Source organism: Carettochelys insculpta, chromosome 21 (genome assembly GCF_033958435.1).
Source record: "Carettochelys insculpta isolate YL-2023 chromosome 21, ASM3395843v1, whole genome shotgun sequence".
In the NCBI taxonomy this organism is placed as follows: domain Eukaryota; kingdom Metazoa; phylum Chordata; order Testudines; family Carettochelyidae; genus Carettochelys; species Carettochelys insculpta.
Window position 1 is genome coordinate 17,503,135 of NC_134157.1, and position 12,718 is coordinate 17,515,852.

A 12,718-nucleotide genomic window follows, 5' to 3' on the forward strand; every position below is an offset into this window, starting at 1 on the left:
TCCCTTTGTCGTCGTCCCAGCCCACAAAGCGCCGGGGTTAATGACGCGTGTCCCCCCGCCTCACAGAGTTGAGATGGCACTGTTGGAGCGTGGTTTGAGTCAGCTGGCAGATGCCACTTGCTATCAGACAATGCTTCGGTAGAGCTGGAAAGCTCCACTATCAGGCCTCCAACAGTTCCTGCACCCCTCCCAGCTCCGCTCACTCTCCTTTGCAAAGTTCTTTTCGGTCTGTCTCCCGGCCGAATTCGTGCTGATGTCCCGGATAAGATCTATGGATGGGGCTAAAGAAAGTCTGAGACAGGAGCCCGCAGGGGTCCGGCCAAAGCTTTCTGCATCACTGGACTAGGCCAGGGCAGAGTGTTTCCGGAGGAAGCAAACTGGCATTGAGGGCAAACGAATTGTAGCTTCCAGCTGCAGCCAGAGGGCCAAGGGCTGGTTTCTTTGGGGAAAGTGGGAAGCTGAAGACCTAAGAACTCAGCCCAGCGCAGACAGGGATCATGCTAATTTTCCATACAGCACAGCTTTGCCAGTACCCCTCGCTCCTCCCTTCAGCTCCCTCAACCTTTCCAGGCCTGTTGATGCACCTCATGCTTGAGCTGCACTTCAGTCTCAACTAATTTTTTCCATCCGTGGGCGGAATAAACTTTGTTACATGCACTGAGGCAAATGCTGATGTGCACGACTAATAGAAACACATGCTGCTCTCTGTGAGTGGCTGTAGGTGCTCTGGTAACCAGCTGGGCAGCATCTGAATCTCTCCTGGGAGGTGGGTACCGTCGCCTCTCTTTTACCAATGGACAAAGTCCGAGGAGTCAGCTGCAGGCAGGCCCACTGATCAGGTAGGGGGCCAAAGGGGAGCATCTGCCCCAGAGTCTGGTGATTCAAAAGGTTTCCCTAGCAGCTGGTGCCTCGGGCCCTTTGAATTTCTACTGGAGCCCGCAGGCATGGTCCAGACAGCTCTCTGGCTGGGGGAGGAAGAAGGGTGAGGCATGGTCTGGGTGGGGCCCAGGGCTGGTTGCCTAGCCCTGCCCCTCCCACCAGAAGCCCCTCCACTTCTGGGAAAGTGGAGCTCCCCCACACTTCGCCCAGGCAAGATTATCGAACGAGCCCTCTCTGGAGTATCCACGCCTGCACCTGGCCACAAAAGGGCTCTGTATACAGCAGCATCCATCACAGCAGCCAACGTGCTGAATTCTCCTGGAAAATCTGGCCCGATAGCGAGTCCCTGGCAGTGCCAGAAACTGGACCCAGATGTTCTAATAACCAGACCAGGACTTCGCTTTTATCTATTTTTTAAAATTCTAGGACCCCCTTTTTCTCTCGACAACCCCAGGAATTCCCGAAGAACATAGGCGAGGGAGAGAAGCGACGTTCCATTCAGGTCTGTTTCATCGTCCATTCACTTCAGTGCCATTCTCAGGACCCCGATGTGAAGCTGAAGAGGCAGCAGCAGCCTGTAGGGCTGTGGCAGCCACTTCCTGCCCCCCATCCTCCACAGCATTTCTTGCAGCAGCTCTTCAGAGGCCTGCGGGAAGTGAGGAGAGAGTGGCTGCTCTCAAAGCTTTCTCATTCCTTCAGACACAATTTAGTCTTTTCCAGGGCATCTGTGGACTCGGCGGTGGTTTGTACATCTGGCCACTCCCTGGCAGAGATGACTCAGTCCCCGGAGCTCAGAACAAAGAATCAACAGTAGAAGGAGGGTTGGAAGCTGGGAGTCCTGATGCCCAATAATTTGCTCCAATTGCTAGGCGAGTGGTTTTCAACCAGTGTGCTGTGGCACACTCGCGTGCCATGAGAACTGTCCAAGTGTGCTGTGAAGTTTCGTCATAGAGTCAGCAGGGGGAAACTGACGACCCTGTGCCAGTTGGTGCTCAGATAGCCAGGCTGTCAGCTCCAGAAAGTGTGGAGGGAGGGCAGGAGCCCGTTGGATCTGGGACATGGTTTAAATGCCCCATCCTGGCTCTAACTGGCGGGCAGAGAGGGGCAGCTTTTATGAGCAGTCGATTCGGCTGAAAGAAAAAAAGTGGGTGTGCTGTGGAATTGTCAGTCTCATTGAAGGCTGCCAGGTTACTGAAGAGGTTGGGAACCCCTGGCCTAGGCAATGCTGCCTCACTTCCTCTGTGCGCTAACCCAGAGCCCTTCCTTGTCATTTGCTCCAGGGCCCTCCATTAAGCTCTCTGTGCTGAGGTTGTGCCCATCAAAAGAAGAACTGGGTTCTGCATGGGGGTGAGGGTGACGCTGGGGGCCAGCCTGGCTGGTTTCCTCAGTGGCCCAGCTTCAGATTTTTGCTCTGCAGCTTTCAGCCCAAGAGGAAGGAGCCGCAGGCGCCAGGGGAGAATGTGAGAACCAAGAGGTGCACATGCAGCCCTGCTGCGGTTTCAGGCAGCCGCTGAAAGAGGAAACTGAGGAGGTTCCCGCGCCCATGTGCTGACTCAGTAGCTACCGGGGGCTCCTGCTGCCTCCTGGGGGGATGCATCTGGTGTCAGTTTCGGGTTCCAGCCCCAGGGGGACAGGCAAGAGAAAGGCCAGGACTGCTAACCCCTAGCTGTGTGCCAAGGGGGGTATCAGGGCCAAAGGGAATAGTGGTACTTTCCACTGGATCTGCCCTCTATACCAGCCATCCTGTCTCTGCATCTGTTAAATCCCCCTGCCCTTTTCAGTCACACGGTGCCAGCTCCAGAGAAATGCTTGGTAGTGCCCCAGGTTGAACCGCTCTTGTCCATCAACATCTATATTCCAGTGTGATCTTAGGTAGCCAGCCAGGTTTCCTGCAGTCCCATAAAGTTTGTTGACAGCCACCAGTCCTGGTGCTCAGTTTCTGTCTGTTGTTCAGCTCTAATTTTCCCCTGGGAGCCCAGTGAGCAGTGGAAGGGTTAGTAATGCCACCAAACATTATTGACCTCCCGTAGTCCAGCAAATTTTCTCGTCCGGCACCACCGGTCAGGTCCTGAGGATGTGGGACGAGAGAGATTCAACCTGTAGTTTCTCCCACCCATTGACAGTAGGTTTCTCCAAGGAGTGAGTGATTAGCGCACTGGGATGAACTGGTGACTTCTCCCGGGCTTGTCTGTGCCACCCACCATTCCAAGTGGGCTAAATTGCCTGGATTTTCTTCATGGTTCCTGGACGTCCCTACAGCCAGAGACAGTTTTGATCCCCTTCAGCTGCACCCATCCTCTCCAGCACAGGCCTACCAACGGCCATTCTTGCTTTGGCATCTCCACTGCGGGTCGCTCCCACCTGGGCCTGATTCTAAAAGTCACACCGTAAGCAGGTGCACCAAGTGGGACCTCTGAGTAATATTCCCGCTAATTTCTTATGCACTGGGGCATGGAGACAGGATGGAGAAGAGGGGATGATGGGCCGAGATATACGACCACGTTTGCTTGTTCCGGGGGGAGCGTAGGAGGCAGGCAAAACAGGAAACGCAGATTTTGCCATGGGCATTTGAGGAACTAAAAGTGCATGGTCATCCCTGAGGGAAGGAGACTGGATAGACGGGGCCACATGTGGATGAGTGCCGCTGCCCTCTACTGGATGTAATCAGAGCGACTCATGTGTTAGGCCCTTGCCAGCTAACGGAGGTGCCTCTTCAGCTCATGGGTCATTTTGGAAACCGCTCCAAGGCCCCTTTAAAGTGTGGCCGCAGGGAGTAGACAGCAGTGTTCCAGCATGAAGGAAATCATCAGACTTACCTTGTCAAAGCAGAGCATGTTTTTAGAGAGGGAGGGAGGGATTTTGCTTTAATGGGAAAAAAGCAAAAAGGGAGGAAATATCACAAGAACCCCTGTGATTTCCTTTCCTGCTTCCATTATAAGGCTGGGAGAAGTCCTGGTGTATTAGATAATTAAAGCCAAATTCTACACTCAAGGAGTCTGGGGTAATACACCCTCTAATTTTTAACATCCAGGTGCAGAACAAATTTTGTTATGTGCACCGAAGCATGTGCACATGTGCACCCCAGTAGAAACACATGCTGCCAGCTGTGTGCGTTCTGGCGGCATTTGACTCTATCGTGGGTGGCTGCCCAGGCGCTCAGCTTACAGGGAACATGGGTCTAGAGTAACCCCACTGACTTTAGCGGCCTGTCCTTGGATCACACCCAAGAGGCCTGAGAGGGGAGTGTGCCGGTAAGATCACAGGCCCTTATTCAAAGCCCAATGAAGCCGATGGAGAGGTTCCCATTGACTTGAACTGCCTTTGGATAGGGCTCTCAGTGCCTGAACAGAATCTGAACCGTCCTGGTGTTTTGCGGGGGAGGAACGTGCAGCGCTCTTTCAGCACAGCAGATTGGAGAACTACCAGCTTGTGTGTCATGCCGGGCATTTGGTCAGCCCGATAAGAACAGGAATCCTCCCCTCCTCTACCACGGCATACATCAGGTCAGTCTCTCCCGAGCTGATGACATCTACACATCCACACAGCCCCCACATGCGCTGTGCTGGTAGCTGAGCTCCTCATGCACTGGGGTCAGGCTGACTGAGCGGCCAGGCGAAATATCTGCACCGAAAGGGATTTTGTGGCTGTGTGGCGGAGTTTGGCTTTGCTAGATGGAAGTTGCCTCTTTCCCACTGGTCTTTGTGACCCAGGATCTCTGGAGAGTTTTGTTCCCCACACAGCTACAAGGACGGACCAGTAGTTACGGAGCTAACCTGGGACTTGGATGACTGGCATTCGGGCCCCTCTGCAGCCCTGTGCAGCTGTGGACAGGAGGCTAGGGCAGCGGTTCTCAACCTTTCATCATTTGTGGACCCCTAAGAAGTTTTCAAATGGGCATGTGGGGAAATCTCAGACATGGTCTATGGATCCCCAGGAGCCCACAGACCTAAGTCGGTACTTAGGCTCCACAGTGACTAAACACCCACAGCAGCCTTGTTCCAGCCAACTGGGGCTCTTTCCCAGCTGCATAGACTTCTGGGGTCCAGGACCCTGCAAGGTGGGAGGGTCCAAAGCCCAGGGAGAAAATTCACTCTGCAGTGAAATCCTCATGTCAGCTGGGATAGATGTACATGAGCTAGTTTTGATCAAGCTACTAAGAGGAGCAGTAGGCCCCAGTGCTTTGGGCTAATTGTCTGAGCACAGCCCTGCCCAGCACCCTGGGCACAGACTCACTAGCTGGCCTGTGGCTGTACGGCGGTCTTTAGGTGCTAGCTCAGTGGTGAGCAACATGAGGCCTGCAGAGCCCCGTCAGGCACCAGAGCTCCACATTACCTACGCTCCTGCTTCCCTCCCAGCACTTTTGGAGCACCACAAATGCAGAGCGGGGGAGGGGTGAAGAGCGGGCAGACGGGGTGTGAAGGCCGCAGGTGGTCCATTGAGTCGAAGGAGGGCCACTCATGCTGCCTATTGATGCACTACCTCAATCAAAGCTACCGTCTGTACACCTGCCCAAGCTGGGAAGCACTCCTTCCTGCTTCTGAGTAGACGTTCCCTCAAGTCTGTGCCTCAGTTCCCCATCTGGACAGTGTGGATAATGGCGATGCCCTCCCTCGTGAGCCTGATGCGAGGAGAAGTACATGAAAGGTTGTGAATTACTGCAGTGATGAGGTCCTTGTAAGTGCCTTAGATAGATATAGCTAAGACAAATGAGACAGAGCATGTGGGAGCAGATAGTTAGGTAGAAAGAATGGGAATAGATAGAAAGATAGACAGACAGATGTGTGTGGGGTGGGGCAGGGGGAGAGGTATACTGGGGTGGCTGGACACATAGATGGTTTGGGGAGAGACAGGAGCTTTCTTCACTCTGCTGAAAAATAATTGCAAATTGCCAAAGTCACATCCTCTGGTGGATTAAATATTGTGCTTCACATTTGTGAGTTCTCTTCTCACCTCTGCCACATCCTGAGCCTTCATGATACTTTCCATGTAACTTAATACTTCCCAAAGGATACTCTTATGTTGTGGGCTGATGCTGTGCTTGGAGCTGTCCATCCTGGGAGCTGTTTAAACCACCTGCCCCTTTCTGACTGATGGTGCTAGGGGTGGATTAAGTAGCAGAAAGGGGACAAGGAAAAGAGAAGTCCAGGGAATTTGCTGAGGGAACATAAGTAGGACTTGAGGGGAAGGACGCTGCATGACCTCACATCCTTAATTCAAGCCCTGCCGCAAGTGTGACCCACCTCCGTTCACGACGTGTCTTTCCCTTCAAGGAATAACAGCAGAAGATCGCCTCTGAATCCCAGGGTGCAAAGCAGCCCAACTGGTGTCATGGTTTTCATCATCCACTCAGGCAGAGTGATCTCATGTATAATCACGTCTAATCTTTTTCTCTGCTCTGCATCCTGAGGCTGTGTTCAGGGGAATCTTCCTAACATATTCAGCTAAGGACTTCCCTGCAGAGGTGGACAGAAATTTGGCAGCATGAAGGGAATTTGCCTTCCCATTAAATCACCCGGCAACAAGGGCTTATTTGGCTAGCTGGTTAGACAGTGGTGTCATCTCTTACTGCTTCTCTGGCTTCGTGGGAGGGTTAGTTGGAGCCTTCCCGTTGTTGTGTCATGAAGCCTGTGATCTGCATATACCCACAGGCATGATGTTACCCTGTTGCAGGGATGAGTTGCACAGAGCTAGCTGGGGGATTTGCTGCTTGTGTTTTTTCCCAAGGTTAATGATCTCTGGAGATCTGCATCTGAATCCTTGTCTTGGCTCGTGAGAGGCTGATGATTCCATGTCACACCCAGTTTGGTGCACCCCTCTGGTTTGGGGCATTTGGCAGGGACTGGGAGGAGGAGGTTTAGACAGGGACAACCGAGTCAGCTCTGAGGTAAGAGAGGCCCCATCTGGCTCCCTTCCCAGCTGTGAATGGTGCCCAGATCATCACACTGGTGGGTGCACAATTGCAAGAACCTTGCATATGTTGAAGCCCTGAAAAGGCTTCTGAAACCAGGATCAAGGGCTGTGCACAATGTACAGGTGTGATGCTCAGGAATGCAACAGCAAGGGGGTGCCGTGAATCCAGGCTGGGGAGGACTAGCAAATTTGATAGGGTGTGGGGGCTCATATTCCCTGTAAACTGAGCACTTGGGAGGCTGCCTAGGAGAGATTCAGCTGCCGCCCAGCTGATTAACAGAGCGCCCGCAGCAGACGTTATGTGTGTCCATTAGTGGTGCACATTCACACATGCCTTGGTACACATAATAAAATGTATTCCACATATGAATGGAAAAAATTGAGGGAATGTGGGTGGTAGGAGAGGAGAATTTGGTGGGTATCAGCCAAACAATGGGGGAGCTTAGGACTGAAATAGCAGGGACACTACAAGTTAGGATCTAGGTGGATGAGCCGATCCTAGCAAGACCTAGGACTTGAATAGGACAGGATCCTACAGCTCAGGATAGAGGTTCAGAGCAAAACTGTGTGGGGCAGCAGGTCTGAAGGTATCAGCTCAGGAAGAGGTGCGTGGAGGAGCAGAACCATCCTTGGGATTTATGGGTGCTATTAAACAGGTGGTGCTGTGCCCAACCACAGCCTGGGGAGTGGCAGATGAATTTTTAGAGATGTGATTTCATAATCTTCAGCAACACACCAATGAAATACCTTTAACGCAATTTTAAACTAGAGTCCTGTGGACCAGCACAGGAAATTCAGACACTGGCAGTATATACCTGGGGTTGGGTAGATACCTATTCAGTGGCATCCTTACCACTTGAATGGCTCTTTCACAGGTTCTGCTAATGGCTCTGGTAGGGTTATTCACTTTCAGGTTAACTAGATCCATTCCAGAGCAAGCAGAGCCACTGAACAGGGATTGGAAGAGGCGGCTGGGTGGACATTAAGACCCAGGGGTGACCCAAATTTTTAGGTGCCCTACACCATTGCATATTCTGTATATAAGTAAGGATAGCTCTGCAAAGGAGCGTGCACAGAATCTTCCAACTCCTGTGGGTGTGCAGGGCTCCAGCCAGTCCCGCAAACCTCCACCCCAGAACAAAAGCAGACCCTGTTTGGAAGAGCACGGCTTCACCGATTCTCTGCAGGTTGACTGGAGAAGCATTTGGAGACACGCAAGCTCCGAGTGAAGGGCCAGACCTGAGTGGGAGGATGCCGCATTAATGCACAGCCCATCTCTAGCTTGCCTGCATCCTGTGCTCCCTGATAACCCTTATTTCCCTCCACACAGCTCAGTTCTCCGATGAACCCCATCAGCAGCACAGAAGACATCAAACCGCCCTTGGGACTCAATGGAGTTCTTAAAGTGCCGGCGCACCCCTCAGGAGCCATGGCCTCCTTCACCAAGCACATATGTGCTATCTGTGGGGACAGATCTTCAGGTAACGCTGCCCCCCGAGATAGCTCTGCAAAGGGCAGTGGAAGAGGTGGAACTCAGTGGAGAGAGGTTCCACTTTCCTTGTCTGAATGGCTTAGCTTCCTGGGCCCTGGCAATGCAAGGAGCTACCAGGAGCTGGGGGGTGCAGGGCATGTGGCAACTGCCCCCCAGCCCACCCTCAGGGCCTCCGGTGTAGGGCCCAGAGAGCCCCTCCCACTGCAGGCCCCGCCCACACCCTGCCCCCGCTCCACACTTCCCCAAAGCTCTGCCCTGCCCTGCCTCCACACCACCCCATTCTCATCCGTGCTTTGCTCCCTAGCCCAAAGCCTCCTCCCCTGAGTGACACAAACCAGGGATTCCAGGGGAGCCCAGGGCCGGGCTGGGAAACAGGTGGCAAGATGGAATGGAGCAAAGCTGCTGGGTTGCGCCAGCTCCCACCATGGCAGGGAGTGAAGAGGGACAATCCCGGCTGTTGCTCCATGCCAAGAGCCCGTTAATCCCTTGGGCCATTCTCAAATGGCCCCGTGGGCCCCATCCAAAGGATGGATGAGGCAGCTGCCATGGGGCCCCCCAAAGACAAGTATAGCCTCCATGCCAAGCACTCAGGGCTGTCCTAAACCTTAACCACCTAGCATCTTCTGCCCCTGCTCTGGTGATTGATGACCAGGCCTGCTGACATGGGCAAGGGAGCAAAGAGGACAATTGGCCTAAGGCCCTGCATTTCAAAGGGCCCCGGGGCTCCATCTGTGCCAACACAGGTGGGTCGAGGTGGCCCCCAAGTTCACTGCCATAAGCCCCACCCATTCCGCTCCAGGGCTCCCTGTCCAACCGTGCTCCCAGCAACTGTCGGCGCTGCTGGACCTACTCGAGAGCTGGAGCAGTAAAATCTGAACCTCTTTGTGAACAGAGCATTGGCTCTCCCTAGGAAAACCTATCAAAACAAAAAAGCAGTAAAGTAGCACTTTAAAGACTAACAAAAGTAATTTATTAGGTGATGAGCTTTCGTGGGACAGACCCACTTCTTCAGATCCACACGCAAGCTCATCACCAAATAAATTATTGTGTTAGTCTTTAAAGTGCTACTTTACTGCTTTTTTGTTTTGATAGAATACAGACTAACACGGCTCTCTCTGTTGCGAGGAAAACCTGTAGGGGATGATGAGCCATTTATAAGGCCAACCTTCACCCTTTTGTGGGTAGGCCGGAGGGATTGGATTTAACTGAATGGCAGGGCTTGAATATCACCCACCAGTGCTGAAAACAAACCAGAGTCCCCAGTGGTGTGCAGGTGCCTTTGCTGCCTCTCTGCTCAGAGCAGGTTTGCTCAAAGGGAGATTCGGTGCCGAGACCACACCAGGGAGCCTGATCGGATCCAGCAAGGCTGGTTTACAATCCAGACGAAACTTAGCAGATTCCTCTGTGTGCAGAAAAGAACATGATGTGAGGAAAGGGTGACATTTTCCCTCAACCTCTGCTTAGCAGCTGGTTGCCTGATTAGATATTGGCTCCCTACCATGGGAGCAGTGCAGCTCCTCTTTCTACCAGAGGTTTTTTTTATCCATATCCTTCCTTCTCCCATGTCCTTTGATCCAGCTTCTCGCACAGCAGCGGGTCAAAGATACTTCAGATTGATTGTTCCAGCTGTAAAATAAACTGTGTCCACTCTCTTTTTCTTCAGGTTATTGTAACTCTTATCACCAGGGTTCCTTGCTTCTCTTTCTGGCTGAACCCTTACAGGCAAACGTTGCTGTCTGGGGGTACATCTACACAGCAAAGTTGTTTTGAAATGGCTCTGCTAATGTCTACGCAACACAACTGCTATTTCAAAATAATTTTGTTCTATGAGGAAAAGTGCCTATTTCGAAATAACTTTTTTGAAATAGGTGCTGCTTAAACATGGAATAGAGCCCATTGCAAATAAGCCATGGTGCATGCAATGACTCTGTTTCCAAATAGGTGCCCTGTGTGTAGATGCTGTATTTTGAAATAGCTAAGCACTATTTTTAAATGCATTTTGTGTGTAGCAGCGTCATTTGGAAATAAGCTCTTCCACAATAGCTCTTCCGCTCAGGGTTTGTCTTCTGGGGGTTCGATTTTGCACGCTTGGTAGAGACGCAGAAAATTGACCTATCAGAGGTCTGCAGTCAATCGACCCCTGTACTCCTCGCTATTGCGAGGGATAAGGGAGATCGAAGGGAGGCATCAAACTCCCTCTGTGAAGACGTCCAGGTCAGGCAATTGCAAATAAGTCAGTTCTAGCTACGCAATTGCCATAGCTAGAATTGCGTATCTGCTATTGGCTTACCTGCCTAGTGTAGACCAAGCCGTAGTAAGGACACTGGAAGTTGGCTAAATGACCCCTTTGTTGCTTGGCACACCTGCATGACTTGTGTGTCTTCCTCCCCCTCGCTCTCCTGTAGGCAAACATTACGGGGTGTACAGCTGTGAGGGCTGCAAAGGCTTTTTCAAGCGCACAGTGCGGAAGGACCTCACCTACACCTGCCGCGACAACAAGGACTGCTTGATTGACAAGCGCCAGCGGAACCGGTGCCAGTACTGCCGGTATCAGAAGTGTCTGGCGATGGGCATGAAACGAGAAGGTAAGGTAAACAGAGCACTCCCGCCCAGTGCAGCGACCTGGTAGGTACTCCAGCAGCAGTACTCTGTCAAGCAGGGGTTACCTCGTGTTTCTAACCCTGCAATATAACATGTACCAAACCTGCCTTTGTGGCTGATTGTGAAGTCAGCAACGAATCTACACCAATGGTGTCCCTCTGGAATTGCTGCTCCTGGGTCCTAACCATGCTGTTCATGGCTCCCCGAAGAATGGCATTTCCTCCCTGTGCATATCTCTCTTGTGTATACTCTTTGCTTGCTCCGCTGTGACCAGTTGCCAGGTGCAAGGAATCAGGAAGGAATCAGGCCAGATGTGGCTCTGAGAGGAGGTTGTTGCCCTGTGTAACTCAATTAGTTCCTTCCCCAGCAATTGGATGTGTACGAACAGCTTCTGTCGCCAGACGGCTGCTTTTATTTCCCATAAGGAGCAGCAGCCTCATCAGATTCATCTGGCAACACAAACCCAAGCAAGGTTACGCTATGTGACATATTACCATGTGTTCATCTGCTGAAGCAGAGCTTTGAAGGGGCGAGCAAGCTCTTCGTTTCAAAAGGGTGAAGCAAAGCGAGACTGGGTTTCAGGAGAGGCTGTGCTCCAGTGGCAGGAAAGAAGGCAACAGGAAAATTAGGGTTGCCTGGATTTTAAAAATCCTTCTTTCTCAATTTTCAGAAGCATGTAAAGTCCACAGGAAGGTGTGAATGGGTGGCTGGCATTTTAGGTACAAATCTCTTGGCTTAAATATATGTTGGGTGACAAGCACTGTAATTTGATCCGGCCCAGCCTTTACAGATCACGTGAACTGAAGTGATGTTAAATTCTGGAAACTTGTTGTAGATTATTAAATGGGATATTGTCAAGATGTACATTGTGTGTTTAATAAACTGCGTTCCCCGCAGCACTGTAGATGAGTAAAGCAGAAATAATGTTATCAGGCTAAATTATTCTGCATGGTGTTGTCTGTTTATATTTTGCACTTCACATAACCTGGTTAGTTTCATTTTCTCTTTATGGCCACTTTTACTTTTGATTCCCATACTCTCATCCGGAGCAGTTGTGTTCGGTTTTCCAGTGTTGTAGGAGAATTAGTTGAAATCCTGTTTTTCCATGAAAAAAAAAAACATGAATTTTTCTTTGTTTTAGTTTTTAGAAAACCTTTCCCACCTCTCCTGAAAGGTAATTTTGGATCTAAACAACTTGACAGTGATTCTTCAGTGCTGTCTTGGATGGTGTGTGCTTATCACTTTAGAGCACCTATGTGAATAATTTTCTACCAGTATCGCTCCAGTGGCTGATATCTGGTTTCATTACCTCTTCTGAGTCACATCTGTTGTGCTGACTGACACACAAAACCATTCTTTGCTGCTCTCTGTGCTGCCGAGTCACAACAGTCGTGGGAGAGGAGAGCTGCAGGATGTGTCTCTTCAAAGAACAGTTAGTCTCGTCTGGCGTGTTAACTAAATAGGGCAGTGCTGAAGCTGCGTCTAGTGCTTAACAAACCCTGACATGCTTGATTTACGGGGTCAGATAAGGACCCGGCATGCAGATTCTTCAAATGTCAAAGCCATCTCTGCTTGGGAGTTCCAGAGGCAACTGATTAAAAGGGCGTTCGGATGGGGCTAAGGGGAAAGGGTGAGCTCTCCAGAGACAGCAATCTGCAGAGCTCTGAATTCCTAAAGGGAACCTTCCTCACCCCAGCAAACTTGACCCTGAGCATCCGGAGTAGAGATTTCTGGAGGGGAGGCAGTAATATATTGGAAAATCTAGCAGATGTGCTGGCTGTCATATAAGGCTGATTTTTTTTAACCAGCTACGTGCTGCACGTAGATGTCGTCGTT

At 51.3% G+C, this 12,718-nt stretch overlaps 1 protein-coding gene across 3 annotated transcripts in view; it reads left to right on the forward strand.

The window, feature by feature from the left end:
* RXRA (retinoid X receptor alpha) overlaps positions 1 to 12,718 on the forward strand; it is a 258,576-nt gene that overhangs the window by 176,741 nt on the left and 69,117 nt on the right. For all 3 annotated transcript variants that reach the window (XR_012648308.1, XM_075015044.1, XM_075015045.1), the window contains exons 3-4: positions 8,120 to 8,270; positions 10,687 to 10,866. Coding sequence is in view for 2 of the 3 variants with exons in the window: in XM_075015044.1 (XP_074871145.1) it covers positions 8,120 to 8,270; positions 10,687 to 10,866 (331 nt within the window). In the remaining variant the exon portion in view is untranslated. The remainder of the gene's footprint in view (positions 1 to 8,119; positions 8,271 to 10,686; positions 10,867 to 12,718) is intronic.